This window comes from Athene noctua, chromosome 6, assembly GCF_965140245.1.
Source record: "Athene noctua chromosome 6, bAthNoc1.hap1.1, whole genome shotgun sequence".
Taxonomy (NCBI): Eukaryota; Metazoa; Chordata; class Aves; order Strigiformes; family Strigidae; genus Athene; species Athene noctua.
The window spans coordinates 14382573-14404464 of record NC_134042.1 but is presented as its reverse complement, the minus strand read 5'-3'; the positions used below and the strand labels follow the sequence as shown (position 1 = coordinate 14404464).

The 21892-nt window shown below is 45.1% G+C and overlaps 1 protein-coding gene across 2 annotated transcripts in view; it reads left to right on the top strand.

Annotated features, from left to right (window-relative positions):
• TTC9 (tetratricopeptide repeat domain 9) overlaps positions 1-15948 on the top strand; it is a 33479-nt gene extending 17531 nt beyond the window's left edge. For both annotated transcript variants that reach the window (XM_074909665.1, XM_074909664.1), the window contains 2 exons: positions 9742-9924; positions 14821-15948. In XM_074909665.1, coding sequence (XP_074765766.1) covers positions 9742-9924; positions 14821-14900 — 263 coding nt within the window. In that variant the 3' untranslated portion in view covers positions 14901-15948. The remainder of the gene's footprint in view (positions 1-9741; positions 9925-14820) is intronic.
• Positions 15949-21892: the final 5944 nt, after the last annotated feature.

Genomic DNA, 21892 nt, shown 5'->3' with positions numbered 1-21892 from the left:
CAGCCTCCTCTCCACCCCTTAGCAGAGTCCACAATTGACAGCTCTTTCACATGTCCTAGGAGGTGAACTGTGAGCCACCACAGGGCACAGCACACAGATGTTACGCAGCCACATCATCCTGCCTTGTTTGTGGTACAGGATAAAGTGCTAGCTTTCATCCCAAATTGAACATCGCAGTAAGGCAGGCTTGAGGCCATTGTGGCATGCACAACTATCAGTGACTTCATTTGAGAGCCTTCAAGCTGTTTCAGCTGCATTTCACAGTACTGCTGTCAGTTGGCTGAACCACTGTGAGCAAAGTATGCTTTACACTTCAGTAGAGAAGGCAGCTTGAAATCCATCGCTTCCTCCAAAATGTCTCACTATTTACAGAAATCCCGTCCTTGTCTTAAATGAGTTTAAAAAAACCCCCATCATTCCATTAAGACCTTAATTTCACTGTGTAATATACTCTGGTAAGAATCATAAAATATTTCCTAACACTTGTTAGAGTTGGACTGCTGTTGAACTCCAAGCAATTATTATATGGTTGTCACCATCTGATGTTGCTGATCTCTGATACAATTCTATGTACTTTTCCCTTGTGAAAACAACTCAAGGGTCCGGATTCCTCCAGTAGGTGTCAATAGCAACAAGAGGCCAGAGGAGAAAGAGGCACGATGTAGAGCAGGTGCCACAGTGAAAGAGTAAAGCAACAAGGTGAACAAAAGCAAACAGAAGGAAAAGGCAGTGGAATAAATAGCAACTAAAACAGTAGATCTGAAGGCCAAACGTATCTAAAGTCATATTGACTGGACTCGATGAGTACTAATTTTAAAAGATAAAGACAGGTCACAGATTACTAGATGAATATAAAGTCACAGAGGAGGAAACCTCCAGGGGATTTAACCTGGCAGATCAACGAGGACAGCCTTGGCAAAAACAAACAGAAGGGACTTCCATCTCCTCTAACATGGCTGCAGGAGGAGCTAGTATTTATGGATAGTATAGAATCAAAGGGATCTAGTAGTTAAAAGCTGACTGAAACTCTTGATCTACCAGTGCTTTGCTAGGACTTTGCTCCTACCTCTCCTGACTGGGAAAATCAAAGGTGTGGAGATCAGAAGATGCAATATGAAGATCATCTCCACCTTAAGCTCTTTATTTTGGTAGAAGAAAGATTTGCTGATACACAGCTGGGGACAGATCTTGGCTTCAAAAAACAATTCTTGTTTGCTTGACATCTAGGTTTTAACTACCACTTTAATATTACCATATCTAAGAATTTTCAGTAAGCCTCTGGTTTTGATTTGAAGGACCAGTAACTACAGGAGCTAGTGGGCCAAAATACTCTTTCAGTACAGAAGTTATGAGGATCAAATGAAAAGGTTGCTGAGATTCCTTGCTTCTCAAAGTTTTGGCCCTTTGAAGGAAAACTCCAGTATCGTATAACTGGGTTTGTGACAGAAAAGCATCATAAATCACCACAAACCTGTCAAAGTAGCTTAAGAATCGTTTAGAAATAATGAACGCTTCTGAAGAACGTTCTTGAAAATTAGAAAAGTCTGAAATACGGGAACATAAACACACAGCAAAGGCAGAAATCATTCATGCCTGCTTTACTTCAGTGCTTACATATTCACGTCTGGCTAGGATGTTGCTCTGACATCCTCCAGCAGGACCTTCCGATAGGAATTAGCACTGAATGGCAACCATCATGGAGAACTGAAGACTGTTCATGCTCTGAGTGTTACAGGACAGTCAATACAGGACTGCAGAGCTGAACAGCAATTCGAGAGCCTTCTATCCATACCTATGTGTGGTACAAGGGTACAGATAAGACATATCCCAGGCAACATTTGCTTAAGTTGTTCTTACACACTTGCAAAGCTACAATCCTTCACAGCTTCACCAAGCAGTCTCTTTCAATGCTTTGCTTTCTTCACTGCTAGAAAGTTCTTTCTATCTGAGATGTAAGCCCTCTTCTTACTTCCCGAGTAAAAGATGACCAGATTGTATCCTGCTTATACTCTTCTTTGCATTACATGGTTTGTTGGGGGTTTTGGTTGGTTGGTTGGGTTGGTTTGTTGTTTTTTTTTTTTTTTTTTCTTTTTGCATGTACGAACACTGTTATCCTGTCTTCCCTCACTGTGAACCTGTCTTCCCTCACTGTTGTCTTGAGGGCTTATATTCTGTCTTCTCTGGACCACTTGTTATTGTCCGGGTCCTCCTGTGGATTATATCCACATTTTCTTTCAAGATTGGCATCCAGAATGAGACACAGTACTGTCACATGTCTTGCAAACTGCTTCTTCTTATACATGCTGGCGTGCGTGTCTTCATTAACAGTATAGCCCGTTGACTTTAGCTGGTGATCCACTCCACTTCCCAGATCCTCTACAGCAGAAGCTCTCCAGCTAACTGTTCCCCTGCTATACTCACACAGTGGGTATTTCTGCTGCGTAATTGTAGGACTTTTAACTTGCCCCTGTCAAATTGCACCCTGTTTTTATCAGGACACTACCAGTTTCTGGGCAGCCTTTGGAATTCTACCCCCGTCTTCCAATATAAGCCAGCTCCTCACATCTTGGTGTGATCTGCAAATTGATGAGGCAGTCTGCAGTCTGTCATTTAGGGCTTTATTGACAATACCAAATACCATGGGGCCTAGAACAGATCAGTGCAGAACCCTACTTCGTATTGTCTTTCACTTTGTTAACAGAGTTAAGTCTATTCATTTATACTGTGCTCCTTCAATTTGCTTAAGAAAACGTCACTAAAATTTGTCATTTAACGAGCGTAAAAGCCAAGATACATAACATCTACTGTTTCTCTCTTATCTTCAAGATTGATAACCCTGTTGCAGACTGAAGTTAAACTGATTTGTTCTGACAGCTCACATTAGCTGTTACTTATCTCCTTGTTACCAGCCCTGTGCACTCCAAGGGATGGCAATAGGGACAGTCCTAGGGTGGGCTGCCAGCCACAAAAAGCATGACATGCAGGCTCTGCAGCTCCTTTGAGAACTAGATACCTCTTAATATGCATGATGGTGGAAGCATCAACATACTTAAGTCACTACTTCTTTCTCCCTCCCTCCTGGAAAAACTATTTGAAACAGTGAAGTCAGGGTCTTTCTCCTAGAAGAGGTATGAAGGACTCAGGAGCAGCAGAGAACAGAAGGAGACCATGCTATGTATTGGAAGGAAAGCATGGCCAAAAAGGCAGGATAGGGAGGAACATTTGGTATATGTCTACAAATTGAGAGGCAGGCTGAGAAGAAAGGGAGAGTGGCTTGGAAGAGGTGGCTCTCTGGGCTCTCCAAACATTTGTGGATCCACACCTCATTTAGCATTAATCCCTCCCTATGGAGAGAGACAACCTGTCATACAGTTTGGATTTTAATTTTCCACACATTTCCCCGCAAGCAGAAACATACGGGCATGTTTAGGCCTTTTTGGTACCTGGAGAGGAATAAATAAGAGCCACTGGCTGGAAAGTTGTACTGTCATTCTGATATTCCCTTTTCATCCCATTAAGCTTGTCTGAGAACTAGGAGTCAGCTGATCAGATTATTGCCAGACATTATCAAGCTGTCTATAATTAGCTTTTTATTGGTGAAAAGCCAGAAAACCCTCTTTGTTAGCAAGCTTGGACTACAGAGAAAGAAGAGAAATATTTCATGGAAGAGATTGTTTGGAAACTGCAGATCCTAATTAGTGTCTCAGCCCAGTAGTGAAGGTCTTAATCAAATGTCTGAATAAAATCCTGAAGCAGTTATATCAAATCATCAATCATATGCTCTCCAAAGTAGAACCAGAGCAAGAATATGCACCATCTTCCTGAAATTTAAACAGATTTTAAACAAGCTGCTGGCTGCTGTGCTTAGGACAAGATAATATCATAAAGCAAAGTATTTTGCAGAATTTAATAGTGGTTATTTCTGGGAACGACACTGTCAGTTTGTGAAATATACGTTCAGTTTGTGTGGTTGGAGTACCTAGCACTTATTAAGGAGTAGTAATCCGCATAACCTGTTAAACTCCAGTGGTAGTCAAGAATAAGTACAGTAAAGAGGGAATGTCCACTTCAGGTTTAAGCAGTAATGGGTTTTATCTACTCCTCTCTGCTGTGCAACCAAACAGATCAATACAGGCCATTTTTTCCATCTAAGGGGTGGAAAACAAAGATCGTTTGGATTCAGATCCTTTTGCATGTGTATATGAGAGTGGCTCAGCCACATGACTTGCTATTAGCTCTTGCATAGGGCACCTGCTTCAGTCTCCAGGGAATATTTGCAAGGCCTAGCTTTCAACACTGCAGGTTGGTATCCCTTCGTGAGTATACCCAGCAGAGAAGATGATTCAGAGAGGAATGTGATTGTGGTTAAGTGATCTGCTACAGGAGCTGATACACACCTAGGGAGACTAGTTTCCTCTGCGTGGATTTCACTGCTATAAATGCTCCTCTGGGTCCCCAGGCTGGCTGCACAGTGTCTCTGTGTCCTTAGCACCTTGTCCTAACCCCTTCACTCCACTTCTGCCCTCAGACTTTGCCTCCTCAATAGACCTCAACTCCCTGCTCATACACCCTTTTCACCACCCCAGCAGTTCTGTGCCTCTGCCCCATGCAGTTCTCTGCCCCGGTCTCCTCCTCTTGCAAGCATCTGTCTCCCTGTCTTTCTGTCATAACTGAGACAACCCCTCTCAGCTCAGTTTCCACTTTCTGCTCTTGCCAGTAAGAGAATTTTTTTGCTAAGTTTAAAAATCCTGCTTTTTCCTAGATGGGATTGTGCCCTGGGTGGACTGAATATTCAATAGATTTGGGTACCACATTCTAAAGCATCTCTACAGAGCACTATATGCAGTACTATACTGGTTTTATTTTCAGAAGGTTATCAGTTGGGCAGCTATAGATTACCCCAGGCATAACAGAAGGCACCTGCTTGACACAGATGATATCTGCCAGATTTCAGTTTGCAAAGCCAAACAGTGAGGGCATGAGACAAATTCAAAGAGACACTCACCAGAAATCTTTAACAAGGGAAATATAAGAGATGGTTCCCTAGCCTGTTTTTCAAAAATACCTCAACAGTCTTGGCTGACATTTTCCAAAAGCAGACATCAAAGGCAGACATTGCACATGGAATATTATAGTCCAAAATCTTAAAAGACCAACGAAGTTATAAGCAGCTGACTCTCCAACAGTGGAAAGCACAAGTCAATCTTAAAAATAGGTAGTGCTACCATCTTACCTAGGATGATAGTGAACTGCAGACAAGACAGGAGTTTATGAAATAGGAACTTGCAGCCCAAGATATTCCTGTAGGGCAAGGGCATTTTCATCTCCCAGAACAACAGCAAAGGGAATTCCTCTTATGACTAACACAGTATGCTGAGCCCAAGGAACATGCCACGGGGTAGGGATATGCTAACATTGTTTGCACAGTAATTTGGCTCACTCTTAAGTGTTCTGTAACACAGATAGGTCTTGAGCCTTGCCTACAGTGGGAATTTAGCCACTGGTATAAACTGTGTCTGGAGGATTGTTCTGGCATGCAGATTTACCCTTTGGTGAAAATTGCCAGATAGGCAAGGCTCGTGATACTGTTGTTCAAAATCTCCACGTTAAAACCCGTACATCCTACTTCCAGATTTAGTTCTTAGTTTAGCCAAGATTAGAAGCCAAAAGTTTGGGCAAACTGAGCTATCTGCATAAGCTTCAGAGGTATTCACACAGAAGAGGTTTTTCTGGTAAGATGCTGGCAGCACTTTCAGTTGAACTTCATTTTGAGGGCTCAGAGGACAGCTATAAAAGTGAGAAAAGCTGAAAAATAGTGGGTTTTAGTAAGAGACTGCAGACATTCTTTTATGCAGGCTATTAAAGGGAAGATGGAGCGACTTGATCAGAGCCACAGAGTACCAATGCAACAAGGAAACACAAGCTTTTCAGGGTAGCAAAGGTGTGACTAGTGATTGCACCAGTGGCTAGTAATTGCAGCTAAACAAAAAAGTCAGCATAGAAACATAGTGACATTTTGTAAACAATGCAAGTAATTAACATTTGGGAGAAAAGGGCTGTCGTGGATCCTTTCTGACTGCCACCTGTAAACCCTAGTTATCTTACTAAAAAATACTCTGGAATTCAAAATTAATTCAGTGTGCAATAAAGTAGAATCCAAAACCCTCAACTGCCAGGATTTTAGTTACAACTTCCCACCATCACTAGCCACAGCTACTGGTAAAGGTGAAATGTGTAGGTGTATTTTGGCTCTACAGGTGCTTTAATCTTTGTTTTGCCTAACCTTGCGCTGAGCAGGGCCACACAAAACAGCTCTAACAGTACAGTTATCTAGTGGTACCAGATCTATACTGCACTTGAGGGAACTGGCTGGCATAGATTGAATCCACAAATTAAAACTTAGAAATCTAGGCTTAACACTCCTTTTATGAGGAAGAACACCAAAACATCCTTGTTTAAACATCAAGAGTCAGTTGGGAAGCATAATGGACAGGGCCCCTCCACTGGAACTAATAGCATTAACCTTTTCCCCCTTCCCTAAAGCACATTTCACCCAGTAGTTTCAATACGGCATATTTTACAGCAGACTCCCCTCAGACAGAGGACTCTTCATCACCATGTGACATACATGGTTTTAAAAATTAGGAGTTACTTATTGCTTAAACTGACACAGTAAATCAGCTGCCAGATTGAGAATGATAACCAAGTATGATGGATAGCCATCACACACGGCAGGGAAGCAGGACACCCTACATTCTGAGCTGGAGAGATGTAGCCACTGGATGCCGTATTACGACGACAACAAGACCTGGAAGGAATGGATGACTATAGGTTTGCATCTGCAAGTAAAGGGCATCCTTCTCATTGCCAGAGAGTTACTAGAGATAGTGCGGGATCAAGCCCATTCAGTTTCAAGAAAGCAGGAGGAGCTGGATAAACTTTTCAGTTCGGTCTCTTTGAGGGTGCTCTGTTCCTTGGAAGGATTCACTGGAGGCCTATTATGAACAGAAAAGGAGGGTGATGAGGTGTTTGATGTGGTAAACAAACATTCCCAGCCAGAGAAGCTTGTCTGTTTAGGAAAACAACACGTTTTCAAAACAATTCTCCCCTGACTGAATTAGGTAGGAAGTACACGGATTCCATGTCTCTTCCATTTCTGAAAACTGAATTACTAACAGCCTCAATATTTGCATTGAATCACAGTCCATTAAGATCATTTCAGTCCACCAAGAACTGAAAGCACGCACCTCTAAATATTTATAAGGGAGATATTCCCTCCAGGTTCATTTCCAACAGCCGCTTCCAACGCTGGCTCTCCAAATGGCCAACTCTTCCAGCAGAACTGTTTCCTGCACATCCATCTGCTCGCTTTGTTCAGATAAACACGCGTCTCTCCTGCTAGCCATGTGGTCCTGACTTCTCTCTGCCGCCTGCACAGTTAGTGGGGATGCCCTGCAGGGTCTTTGCTATGAGCGTGAGTCACAGAAAGAACCCAGCTGGGTATCTGGAAGCCCATTTGGGTTTATGAATTAGCAGGATGAGAGAGACAACTTCTTTTCTTTTAAACCAATCCATGAAGCAAGTCCAATATGGAATTACTGAGTTAATATACATGAATAGATCACCTGTCATTTTTCATAGAGTCATTTCTATGCCTCTAACTGGAAATACCAAGTAGTAAATGAACAGAGACTGAAATCCGTCCCCCCTGGTTGCTCCAAAAGGCAATTTCACAGAATGTGAAAGGCTGAATCAGATTGGCAGCATACAGAAAGCTACTGCCACTGCTGTACATGCTACTGGTCAGCAGATAAACAAAGCAATCCCGTATCAGGGTTGTGAAGCCAGCAGCAAATTTACACAGCCATCTTTTTAATAGCTTTGAAAAATAAAGGAAAACAAGGCACAGTCATTTTAATCTCCATTAGAAACAAAGTGAGAAAAATCAATGTTTGACAAATAGGAAGGGGCAAATTCTGGGTGAGGAAATGTTGTTAAGCTTTTAGAAACTTAGGTGGTTTTTAACTGGCAATCAAATAGTGAGTGACTGGATGCCTTTGAAATACCTATGCATTTTAATGGCAGGAGCTGTTAAAAAAGTCTATCGTTAAAGCAAATGGGGCAAAGCTCTCGTTAGTAATTATTACATCACTCAACCAAATGTACTGGCAGTGGGGCTAGTTCTGCAGTCCTTGCTCAACACATCTGTACCGTCGGTTCTCTACTGGTGAAAGTCTGTGATTGTTCCCAGTTAGCTATTTAAGCTTTAAACGTGTACTTGGGTTAGGAATGTATTCTGTCCATGTTAACTGGTCATAGATTTGGACTAATTTCAGCTGGAAAGAATATCTGCATGTCATCTAGCCAGCCTCCTTCTCATGAAATGTAAAGTGAGATACAGAGGGGGTGCAGGGCTTACTTTAGGGGTGCAGGGGAAGAGGATCAAGAATTCTGTCATATTCCTGACCCAGCATCGTATCATCTCAGCTGCAGGCTACAGTTACCATGCAAAAAATTAAGTCTGCCTCTTTACTGGTGACACCTGAACTGTGATGACTTGGATTTCCAGGAGCAGCGAGTCTCCTCCTTGCCAGAGACACACTGAGTAACACCACCTGCCATGGGAAATTTCTCTCCATGCCCTGGCACTTGACACTGCCAGCCTCTGAACTGATCCTTGCAGCAGCATCCTTCCTTCCTTCCCCCTTCCCCAGATAGTGTCATTCCAAAAGTTGCCTGGGATTGCAGTGCCAGGTGGGCTTGTGGACAGCATTTCCCCAAGACTGTGACTGCACCATGTCCTATTCTTGTCAGTGTTCTCCAACCCTTCTTAATGCCCAATACACCTCCTGAAGTTTAGCCCACCAGTACAAGCACTACAGTAAGCCATGGCCAGGGCTGTAAAGCGTGCCTCAAGGATCTCCCCTTTTCCTCTTTATTTCAGTCCTAGTTGTGGGAAACACTACGAGGATTTTCTTCAGCTCCTTCATGTTTATGCAACGATTGTCCTTCAGCACACAGAGTTCTCAGCATGCTGTTTCGTCATTGTGTTTACCTTTTCCTTTAGGAAGGCAGCAGAACTGACCTCTCAGGAGGAACTTGTGTTGCAATACAAGTAACACAGCATAGCACACTTGTTCCCTGTACTACAACTCCAGGTCCCTCTGGTTTGCCAGCAGCGCATTCCAACAGAGCAGAGCCCTTTCTTATTTCCTCTAGCAAAACACTATAAAGGATCTCCTAGATAAAAGGCAATTATGTATTATTTGTAAGTCTAACAGCCTCAGATTAAGCCAAATACAAAATTTGATCCAATTTAGCCCCTTTTTTTCAGATAACTGACTGCATTTTTGTACTTTCCTGGGTTCCAGCCCTCAGTCCGAGAAGCCATTTTACTACAAACGAAGCCAGGCGCTGCCATGAGACCCTATGGCATTCCTGCTCTGCAGAGAGATGTAGGGATGTTTATGTCCTTGGTCTCTTTCCCTGGCCCCCCACCCCCTGAGCAAACACAATCCTTCCACTTTGCAATGCCAAAAATAGAAATGTTGGTATTTAAATTGCGAACAATTGGGTTTGGCATACAATCCATATGACTGCACCCTTTCTGAATCATGGGTCTGAGTCATTTCCCTCACCTAAACTGCTCTCTCCCCCTGTGCAGATTGCAGGAGCAGCGAGAAATACAGCACTAATGTTCTCCTGTCTTGTCTGTCTCCCTGTCATGCCCATCCCCTGCAGCCTGCCTGCTCCAGGCCGAGCTGGTGAATTATGAGCGAGTCAAGGAGTACTGCCTCAAAGTGCTTCAGAAAGAAGGCGAGAACTTCAAGGCGCTCTATCGATCGGGAGTGGCGTTTTACCACCTGGGTGACTTCAACAAGGCCCTCTACTACCTGAAAGAGGCAAGATCTCGCCAGCCGACAGGTATCAGGGGAGCGGGGACACGGCTTTGCATTGAGTGCTCCTGCATTTCTTTTCACGAGACTTAGTGTGTCCCTGACTCGATTGTGTTGATTTCCACGGGGATGAGCATGACTCATTGTGCCCTTAGCTGTACTCCCCTTTGAGCACTGAGCACTCTCACGCAGTGCAGCAAGGTTGCAGTGCCCAAAGATTAACCACTGCTGAGGCTGCAGCACAACCTGGAAGATGAGACTATTGCTGGAATGCCATCTGTATGGAGAGGATCCTGCCTCTCTTTCCCTCCCTGGTTATTTTTGAAGAAGAAGGCAGGGTGGGGAAGAATGTATCCTAACCATTACATTTTCTGACTCTCTGAAAAAAAGCTTTTTCCCCTTAGCAAAACCAGGAGACTATTTGTAATCCTCAGTAGCCATGTCCTCCATCATCTCAATAACGGTAAAAAAAAATATTCTACTTTGATCAAAGAGACATTTACTCACAAAGCATTCATCAGGATGCTTCAACTTTTGCTGTGAAATCGCTACTTACCTGTTCAAGTATCTAGCAACCATGTGCCAAAACCCAACATTTCATTTTTATAACTTCAAACAACTTGGCCTCGCCAGAGCAACCACCTTTATGCTAACCTACCTAACCTCAGAACGTGGGTAAAATGCATCTCCATGATGCACAGATTGTGGCTTTATTTTTCAGATAGTAGTAGGGAGATGAAACCAAACCATGGTTGAAAACATTTCTGTTAAAAGAAAGGAATTTTGTAATATTCAATTCAAAATCAAAGGATCACAAGAAAGCAAAACCCCACAGAGCAGCTCTTCCACCTGAGCCTAAGATGGAAGTGTGAGAACTGGGTGTGAAACAGGAATGAGCATGGGTCCTGACAGAGCACGGTGGAGCTGATGTTCAGGGAACTAAGGGAGACAAGGGAGGCTGTCAGAGCTGGCATTGGCCCTGCAGGGCTTCTGCAGTGGCTTTGCCCTGAAGGAGCACCCAGGGTGTGTTGGGATCAAATTCCTCTTCCACCTCCTGTAAGGGTGCCTGGTCCCATCTGCCGCACTCGACCATGGGCTCTGGGCAGTCTGACAGCACAGCTGTGCACCCCACACTCCCTGAGCAAATGTGCTTAAAAGCTCAGTTTAGCCTATTTTAGTTACAGTGTGCCCTTCTGCTTTCAGCCCTTGCCAGAACCAGGAAATGGAGAAGCCTATGCAAGAGAAAAATTGTCAGTGGAAAATAAGAAGTTATCCTAACCTTGAGGTTCTGACTAAGCTCAGATGTGAAAAAGTCCTTTTAGCTAAACCACTTTACATCCATTTTTTAAATATGTATTTCTGTGCTCCACCACACCCCCCTCCCTGTGATACTATTTATTTGGTATCCCTCATTGCTTCTTGAAATAAATACTAATTTATTCAGCAGCAACAGCTTCAAATACCACAGCTTGCTGCAAAAACATACCAGAAAGTGTCCCCAAAGGCCCTTAATGTATACAAAAAACAGTTCTGGCCTTCAGCTCTGCATCAGAGGCTCTTCCCTGTTATTATGAGGCCATTCAAGGCCAGTGTTCCACTGTTTTATTTATGATTATGGAAAACTTCAAGGGTATTCAGGGGGAAAGAAGCTAATGCATACAGTAAGAAAGGATGTGGCTGTGAAAACACAACAGTAGGAATCAGGTAACACTATGAAGAATTATTGTGACCTGGAATAAGTCAGTGTCTCCTGAAAAATGCAGTTCTTTTCCTTAAGCTGAGGTTTCACTGGTAGAAGTACTTGGTTATTATTACAGTCATGTTCTGTGTGTTCTTGTTTTTCTAATAAGAAATGGTTTTGGCACAAATCACTGGCAGTTATTCTCTTTGGTGGGGGAGATTTTAAATGGTAAAGAGGAATTAGCTAGCAAAGGGTTTTACTGTTCTAAAGGGCTGTCAACACAGCAAATCCCTTATGGCTATTTACTGTCTGTCAACGGTGAAGGCTGGGTTTGGCCTGATTTCTTATGCTACCTCCAAACAAAAATCACAAACGCAGATGGAAATAACACAGGATAATTGTATAACCCTCGTTAGCAAGGAAGGGTGAAGCCACTGTTAAGTTGTGCAGAGCATACATGCAGCCCTCCATGAACGCTGTGTCCAGAGGCTGGTGCAGCCTGGGTAGCCAAACACACACCTGACCTTCCAGCCTCGTTCAGCCGTTTCCTACTGGTGGGGCCACATTGTCAAGGTGGGTACTGACTGGGATTGAGACCAGGCCATCACCTGGCCTCAAAAGTCCTGGGAACAAAACCCAGGCCATGGTGTCTGCACAGCACATAAGCAACTGGGCTCTGCGGCTACAGGGAGAAGCAGAAATTACCTTTAAAACAGCAGGAGGCTACTCTGCGCAAGGCCACAGGCATGGTCCCAAGAGCCAGGAGACACATTCCCTTTGCAGCTTTGCCAGTATCTTTTTGTATGGGTCTGATCCCTTATCTGAGGCGTCCTTACCTTTTGTTTCCACATCAGCACAAGGGGGTCACTTCTTCCTCACAGAGAGATGAGTCTTCTCTTCATTAACATTTACGTGGAGCTTTGAAATACTTCTGCAGGCAGAACTAGTATGGTGCAATACTATTTGATGGAAAAGACTTGGCAAAGACAGAGCTCGACTTCTGTAATCAGAGTACTGCTCTCATTATTTCTCTTTGGTGAAGTAGTGGCCCTCAAAAAGGAAGCAAAACATGCCAAAACCTGTCTAGGAGATTTATAACTAGCTTGCAATGGGAGTATCTCCCGCCCTCTAATAAGCCACACCTGATTTTGCCCCTGGCTTCCCAGGCATGTGGAAATCTCCCAGGTGAGTGAGGCTGTGCCATCAGCAGCCAGCTACCTTATCTGGGAGCTGACTGGAGCTGGCAACTTTTTGTTGCCTAATTGTGCACTGAGCCCCCTCCACCCCTCAGCCAGGCGTCAGGTCCCTGCAGGCCCAGGCAGGTAGTTACCACCTGCATCAGACAGACCTTCAAAGCGTGAAGCTCAGCAGCAGGGATGTGTACCCCGAGTGTGGCCCATCAAAGCCTGGAAGGGCACAGAGCAGAGATTGCAGGGAGGTGCCCGCAGCGCAGCAGGACTCTGCCCTGCCTTCACACTGCTGGGTGTTCAATAGTCACCTGCCTGCCATGTGCTGATTTAATTTTAGGCCTAAAATATAGGGCTACCCCCTTGAATGAATTTCTTCACTATGGCAGGCTGCACAACTAAAACCAATTCTGTTTAAAAAAGCTGTTTTAAAATTTGCTGGACTGGTGTGAAATGCTAATGCATGAACAGCCCAGGGTGCTCTTACACCTTGTCTAACACAAGCAGCAGTAGAACTTCTTGGCTCATTAAGAATGCCCCAAATGGGGCAAGTAACTTAATCACTGAATCCCACCCTTTGGACTGACTAGGGTGATGCATTTGAACCTGCAAAAGACTCAGCAGGGAGAACCCACCTCACCGAAGACAGCTTGAGAAGTCACAACTGCATTGCCACAGCCCACTGCTACCCCATGGCATGTTTGTGGAGAGCTCTGGGTGAAGGGAAACCCATCCATCCTCCACTGTTTCAGCTCAGGCTGAGGGCACACCAGAGATGTCCCCTTCTCAGGTTTAAAGGAAACTTTGCACCCATAACTGCTTTGGTGGTTGCAAAACTCACACTTCTTAGTTCTCTTTGAAAGCTCAAGCACTTCTCATTTCCCTAGCTGGTGTGGGGCACATAGCTGTTGCAATGAGGAGGAGACAAGATTGCCCTCTGTGGAGTGCAGTGCAGTTCAGATTGGTTTCTGAGGATCTAATAACTTAAATGGACTAAGCTGGTCCTCGTTGGCTGTCTGAGTAAGGCTGTGAGCAAAGAACCATTTTTCAATCAATACATAAGTGAAAGTGGCTATTTTTTTCTTGCTTGCTTCTGATACCATGTGGCTTTTGACACTGCGTGAGTGCCATGGGTGTGTGAAGTCACCCTCATGATAACATGATTTGAGGAGGGATTGATCATGACTGCAGAATCATGGGGTCTGTCTGGAGCCACATACTCATTTAGATCAACCCGTGCTTCAGGGTGAACAGGTTCCCTCATTACTGAGGCCAGGAGGTAAAACAAAATTCCCATGTTCCCTGTGCTGTGTTGATTCACTGAAATACTGGAAGGAAAAAGAGGACTCAGCTTACCACCTGCATAGTGCTGGGATCTCACAGCTCTCTACGTGGCTGAATCAGTGATTCTCTGCCCCTAGGAACTTCATTAGCCAGGATAGACAAGGCAGTATGCAGCATACAGCATAGGACAAAAATGCAGATAGAATGTCATAGTGGAAGGACTTCCAAATCTGAAATTTAAGGTAAGCAAGTGTACAAAGAGAATGTGAAGGATGCTATTCTCAATTCTACTCATTGTGGGAAAATGTGAGATGAGTGAAATAGGCTGTAAAAGGAATAGGAGGGTGAAAAGGCAGAGCATAACTGTACGCAAAATGCCTTTAGGGGCTTGCATGGAGGCACTGAGGGAAGGGAGGCCAGTGAAGGTGGTATTCCACAAGAGCAAGCAAGGATGACCTGGATGGTTTCAACTGTGCAAATTCACCAAGAATGGTGCTGACCAAGAGTAATCAGAGAGAAGGTTAAAACTAGCTGAGGCAAGATTGTGAGCAACACGAATGGTGAGGACAAATCAGATGAGGTTCACCAAAACCAAAGCTGCAGGGCTTGGTTTGGAACCCCTTCCAACTAACTGATGCTGTTCCTGCAGGCAGTGCTGGAGCCATTTTGCTCCCCAGGTGATGCACAAAGGATGAAGGTGCAATGCAGTGTGTTTGTTTTCCACAGGGAGTTGTAACCACCGTACATGTATGTGTGTGCTCTTTCCCTGCAGATACCAATGTCATACGATATATCCAGCTGACAGAGATGAAGCTCAGCAGATGTTCCCAGAGAGAGAAAGAAGCCTTGTGAAGATGAAGCTGCTTCAGCTGAAGTGCCCAAGGGGGAACATTTCCTTCCTAGAAGCTCATTTGGTGGATTTTCCTGTTTGCTCTGCCTCATCCTCATCTCATCCATCCACTCTCCCTTGCTCTTCATTGAATCCCAAGTTTTGAAAACAAAGAGACTTAGACGCTGGATATGGCTGCTTGCCAACCATGGTAATACCCCTTCCCTGTGACAGGAGAGCACAATGGCTACAGCCAGCCTTGTTCCAAGACAGTGTCACACACCTGGAGTAGGCAATGCTGGAGGACCTCTCTGGTCCTGAGCTGACTGTCTATTATCTGTTAGGGAAGCAACCCCTGGAACAACTTCCTGACCAAGCAAATTGGAGACAAACAGTTTCTGCTTTGAGAGATCACTAGAGCTTGTAACAGCTAAGAAACCAAGAGAGCCACTGGTCGTTTCACAGGGGATAGCAAATGCCTTCTTACCATCAGCTCCCTCTGCCTGCTTTTCCAGTGTGTGTTATTGGTCTCCAGTGAGAGCTCACATGCTCCCAGTCCAATGCCAGTGAAAACTGTTTCTAAACATCCTCTTAATGAAAGCACAGAGCACCCTATGAACCCCCCTGCAGAGCTGTCCCGGTGCCGGAGGAGAAGGCTGTGGGCTGCCACAGAATGCTGAACGGACTATGAAAGCGTGGTGTACAGTGTGAGGGAAAAACTGTGAAATAATTCATTAAAGGCAAATAAAAATTATTAATAGGCAACAAGTCCAGGCATTGCTTTTCAAAGGGACCTCTTGGATTCCCCGTGTTCAGACAACATTGTCTAGTGTGGGGCAGCATGGGGTGGGGGACAAGGGCCGTCTCTCCATTCTTATCTTGGCTCTGCCAATGCCTTGCTGTGTGATCTTGGGCAAGTCACTTAGCCTCTCTGTGCCTCGGTTTCCCCATCTGTACACTGGGGATAATAATACTTCCCTACCTCGCAGGGGTGTTGTGAGGATGTATTAGTTAATGTTTGTAAGTAACAGTACAGTGGTGTACAGTGCTAAGTATTATTAGTACATTGGATGGAGGTCTTGATTCTCCCACCTTGTGTTGGTGCTTCCTGTGTCCTGTTTTTTCTTTTGTAGGAGAACATGGTGCTGACAAACAGGGCAGGACCAACAGCTTTGGAGCCTATTTCAGCAGCCCATAGGGCCTGTTTAGACCTTCTCCAGCAGTCTGATTGCTTCTAAGAGCTCAGGCTCCTTGGCTCAAGTTTCCTTTTCTGAAACTGCCAGTTCAGTAAGTGCCACAAGCACATTTCCAGTGTGACTGCCCCATCAGTGGCCCACAGGAACCTGCTCCCAGTTGCAGGGATGTACATGGGTTGTTCTCATCCCATGGTGGTCAGTGTGAAGTGAGTGTACCCAGAGATACTTCATTTGCCCCTCAGCTGAAACATGGAAACTGAAACACAGACTTAAGTTCAGCCAAATTCTGCGTGCTTTTGTCCCAGTGGATGTGGTGTCTGCAGACAGTTGGCTATGGTATCCCATGTTCCAGCTGCAGTATCTCACAACTTTTTTCTCTAGCCAAAATTTGAAAGAGTTGATAGAGAAATATCAGGAGAAAAGGCAAATATCTCTCATTGTCTCTGAGAATCTGAAGTAATATTCTTTAGTTCAGGGACACATCCAGCCCACATTGGGGGTGGGGAAGAGATCATCTCAAAGTGGCATATAAGTCTCTGAAATAAGGTGGACCTACATCAGTTGTGTGAAACTTATATTACCTGGGATGGCACGAGAAATTCATATTCCTCAGGTGGGTGGTGGAAAGCAGCTTCTTCCCAAAACTGGGAACACTACGTGCAGCTACTGTGGAGGAAGGGGCTGCATCCTGGAGGCAGTCACCTTCTTCAGATGGCTCGTACATCTGTGCCAGAAGTAGCAAGCACCTCTGCCCACCACCACTCATGTCTAAGCAATAAATGAGGCTACAGCTGCTGCTAGAACAATGATTGAGATAAAGACAAAGGGGACAAATGAGGGAAATTCTGTAGGTGATTAACTAGACCAGAAAAAAAGGTTAGATGGAGGTGTGTGTGGGTGCATGTATGGTGTACCTGGTACTGTATAAAACACAGAGCTAATGAGATTCCGGTTCTGGGGCGCATGCAGTCCTCCATATCCTAAATAACTCACAGCACGTGGCAAATTCAAATAGAGGTGACTCCCTCCCCTACTTCATATTGCTCATGACAGTTCATCCCACAGCTGCATATGTCTCTTCACTAGGAGTGAAATGAGCATTCATCCCACAAGCCATGCAGGAGGAGAGGCCACCACCTACACAAACAGCCTCTGCCCTGGGAAAGCTCAGCCAAGGACAGGCAGCCTTGTTACTCATGACCTTAATGTAAAAGAAAGGGCATTTTCCAATCACTGGAGATGTAGGGCCATGGACTGTCACTTTGGAAACAATTTTACCCCTCGCAATGGCTTCACTGACATACTGTCATTGCATCAGTCCCATGTATACGTTAGTATGAAAAGGGCACAGCAGACTCCAAGGTACAGTCTCCTCAGTTCTCGGCCTCTTTCCCTCCAGCAGCACTGCAAAGTGTTGGGGGGAAGAGGAAAGTTTGTGACTGTGCACATAATAAAGATCTCAGGGAGCCTCCAGGTGCTATACAATAACCCACTTTCTGCAGAAAATGGTTGTCCTTACGGACCTTGATGCTCAGAGTACCTGCAAGCAGTACATACTTACGCCAGGAGCTGGAAGAAGGCAGTCACCAAAGAGAAATGAGAGTCAGGGGCTGTTTCGCCAGCTATGTAGCATCTGTATGTTTCCACAGTGACACAGATCTTGAGAGAAACATGGACAAAACTCCAGTCACGGAGAGAGGCAGCAGCAGTGCCACCAAAGCCAACAGAGCTCCTGTGAACTGTGCTCTCCCCATAGTAGCTAGCTCTGCCTTGCAGTATCAAACGCCCCTGTAGAGTTTGCAGTCTAATTGGAAAGATGTGTAGACACATCACCACTTCTACTGCGGGTGTTAAGGGAGTATGGAAGAGCCTTGGAGACTCCCTAAAAGGTTTTGTCTTCTGCAGAAAGAAATTGAAGGAATATTTGACATCCTGCACATCAAGGGGCTCTTTAGTTCTAGAGGAGCAAGGCCCTAAAAGACCACAGGCAAGTTTATCCCGTGGCACTGCTGAACTTAAGAATACCCAAGGCAGAACCTTGTGGTTTTGTCCAAGGACTGCCTTAACAGGAAACAGAAAAGTGAAATAAGGATTGGCCGTAAAGGGAAGAACCTAGTATCAAGCCCTCAAGAAAGAGGTCTATGTATACAGCAAGATCCTCCAGAGTCCCCAGTTAAATAGTTACACACCTTCTCCAGTGAGTGGTCCTTAGCCAGATGTGGAGGTATGCGCAGAGGCCACCCAATCCCACCCAACTTACCCAGCCTGTAGGCTGCTGTAGGGAGTTGGGGAGACAGAGAAGGACACTCCGTTGGAGGTGGTCACGTCCACTACAAGTTGATGATATTTTTCTGTGGAGCAATCAAGTGGCAGTGTGAGAATACACATCCTGGAAGACAAAACAATTAGCCAGGTGATATATGCATATGTCCTCAACATGCAGTACACAGAGGAATGAACAGAGGCCCCTCCACATACCCAGAAGGGCTAAAATGTCTCCAGTGCCATGGCAAGTGAACCCATTCACCCACCACATGTGAAACAGCAGCAACAAAATGGCAGATGCCAGGCAGAGCAGTAGGACAGCAAACAGGAGCTGAGGCTGAAATGAGAGAGGCATGAGCTAAATATGGGATGCAAAATACAAGCCAAACCCAAGTTCATGAGCAGAATGAAAATTGAAATAGAAAAAACCTGACCAAAGGCTTAGCCACATTATTTGAAGTTCATAACTAGACCCAGTTTTAATTGGCAGGATACACAGCAGGAAAAAAGGCAGTAAGATTAGAAGTGATTTTCCAGCTGGAAGGGGCAAACGAGGGGGAGGCTTCCTTCCTCCAGCACAATCATTTTTGAAAGTGTGAGGAGAAGACAAACACATGCTGACTGCAGAATTTTTCCAAATATGTGTTAACCGTTGCAGTTGGTAGAAGTGACCTGGACAGGGTGAGGAAGTCTTTGTTTAAATTAAGAACAGAATATGACTGGTTTCTAAAACTGTCAGGAAGGCAAAGATGTGGCTATTCTTGCTTGCTGGTGAACCCAGGAGCCTGTGAGGTGAAGAGGAGGCTCTTGAGTGCAGAGCAACCCCTTTAGCCATGCATCTCCATTTTGCTTTCCCAGAATTTATCTGCAAGTTTCATCTGTGTAAATGTTCTTCCCAGACTACAGTCCAGCAGGCCCAGGAGCAGCTGTGTTCTTGTGATACTTCGCATGAGATCTCCAGAGGTTTTGTCTGCACTGTTTTTTTTATGCTCAGTCCCTTGATGAGATCCTTTCTCTTTTCTTTTTCCAACGGGCAGGAGAAGGGAAGAGGGAGGGTATGAACTGGGAAAAGGGGAAATCAAACCAAATCTACACAGGACCTGCTGATACCCCTCTTCTCTGCTCGTTTATTCACCTTCCCTTCTGCACCCTGAAGGACACTGATGTTCCTCCCAAGTTTCTACTGCAAAACTCCTTGCTCTACGCAACAGTTTAGAGGCTTGGGCAGGGGTTGCTTAAATAAGGAGGAACACTGGTGGGCCAATATGCCACCCAGATGGGATGCCTGGGAGGATGCAGTAAATTATCAGGTTCCTTAATACTATCCATGGGTTTGCATAACCAGTTAGTAGGACTTTGCTGCAGCTGGTATGAGATGTTTTCCAGAGATTGTTCAGAGTTGATCTACTTACGAGTTCCTTGGTTATTAAGTGCTGCAGGCTATACTACCACACCAACAGCCTCGATGTTGCCTCAGTGAAGGTGATGAAAAGGCAAGATACCCTCCTGGCTCCTCTGACAGCTACAACTGAAGGAAGGAAAATTCATGGATATTTGATAAGAACATGAGAGGAAACCTGTGGCAATATGTGACTTTGAGGAAGTTAGCAGCCTGTGAGGTGGAAGTCCTGATAAGTGGTTCCACAGATGTAGGGAGGGGAAAAAACCCCTCTGTTTTGCTTCCCAGGGACAGATGCTCCCTCTGTCACAGCAAGGGGCCAGCTTAAACTCTGTTCAGCCCAGAGACCTGTGCCTACAGCAACTGTTTCCATTAGTGGTTGTGGTGGGGAATCAGGAAATAAGTAGACAGTGTAATGTCCAGGAAATTACCTTGATACCCTACCTTCATGCTCACCCCTTATCTTATGGAAAGCATCTGTTGTGTAGACAGATAAGAGGGCATGTATGGCAGTGCTGAATGAAGCCGCTCTCCAAGAGAGGCTGACTTCACAGGCCCTACCCACAGCCCTTCTCCTTCCTTTATGGCCAGCCAAGTTTTATAAATAGCAGCAGCTCTGCAAAATGAACTTTCACAACTTTTGTTTCCTTCCAGAGGGCTCCCCTTCACTCCGTTTTGCTGCCAGGAGTGTGAACCTGTGCCAGCAAATAGCTACCTCTGGCAACTCCCCATGACTGGTGAGGAAACAACCTATAACGCAGCCAGGTGGAACTGGCAAGGGCATTAGGGAATAAGAAGAGGAATTTGGCTGGGGCTCTGGGGCGAACACAGATTCTCATGCAAGTAGTGCCACCAGCTCTGCAGTGCTTACACGTGCCCAGGCTCCTGTTATATACGGCGCTCAGGAGAGCTTACTGTTGCCCACCACAGCCTACAGAGGCGATGGGAGATTAGCTCAGAGGAAGGGTGAATCACCAGTGTACTGTCTTCGTTACACTATTTTCTGCCCAGAGCTAAGCTAACAGAAGCATATGAGCATATGTTCTCTTGTCTATTGTCAGAGCTACAAATCAAAACTGTGACTAATCTGAAACTGTACATTTTATGTATTAGACCCCAACTTACCTCAGTACTGTAAAGGTTTGGTGTTAACTACTGTGAAATACTGACATCCAAAATGCAAAACAGGAGCACTGAAGATGACAGAAAATCTTTCTACAAAGAACTCTGCCAAGAAGAAAAAAATCACTTTGAAAGGAAGAAGACCTGGTTACTAGTAGCAGAAGGTAGGTTTAATATTAAATCATTCTGACCGGCAATTTTGTTTCCAGCATTTATGGAGACATTCCTCAGTCTATGCATATGTGAGTGTGCGTGGGTGTGGGTGCCCAAGGGGGATGTGGGGTGCAGCCCCGAGGGCAGAAACATACAAGGCAGAGCTGGACCAGTCCTGGTCCTGCTGTCCAGTCCATCCCACAGCAGGACCTGCTCTAGCTCAACCAGTCCTGACACATTTTTACGGACTACGTGACTCTCTTGAAATGAGAGCAGAGCAAATGTTTGGTTACCTATTACTGCTTTTATGAGTTCCTAGTTCTGCAGGCTTTCATCTGGCCATGAATCTGCACTGAACATAACTGCTTACACAGGTTCCTTGTGGAGAGAGAGGAGGGAGACGATACTCAAAGGGAATCGAGAGCTTCGTTAAATGTGAAAACCAGCCTGAGTGAAAAGTCTCATGACAGATCAATCAAAGCAGATCCAATTCACAGCCTGGAATCCTGTCTGGGTGAGAAATGAGAATGAGAGTATCTAAAAGGACAGTTCAGGTGAAAGAAGGAACAGAGCAGAAAGAGACAGAGATACCAGTAGCTGAAAGTCTGAAGGGCCTGGCAGGAGCTCTGACTCCAGGGCAGAGGAAGAGTTTTTGGAATGGGAGACAGAACAAGGAGTGAAACACAAGAGAAAGTAGAGAAATGGAATATGGTAGAAAAATTAAAAGGTGGAGCTGGTAGCAAGCCTTCCCATCCATGACGCAAGTAGGACTTGGGCATCAGGGTGACCAGACACTCCCATAGCTCTGACCCTGGAGACGGAGGTAGGAAGAGTGAGACCAATACCCTTCTGAGGGCACAAGGAGGAGACCTCAGGCAGT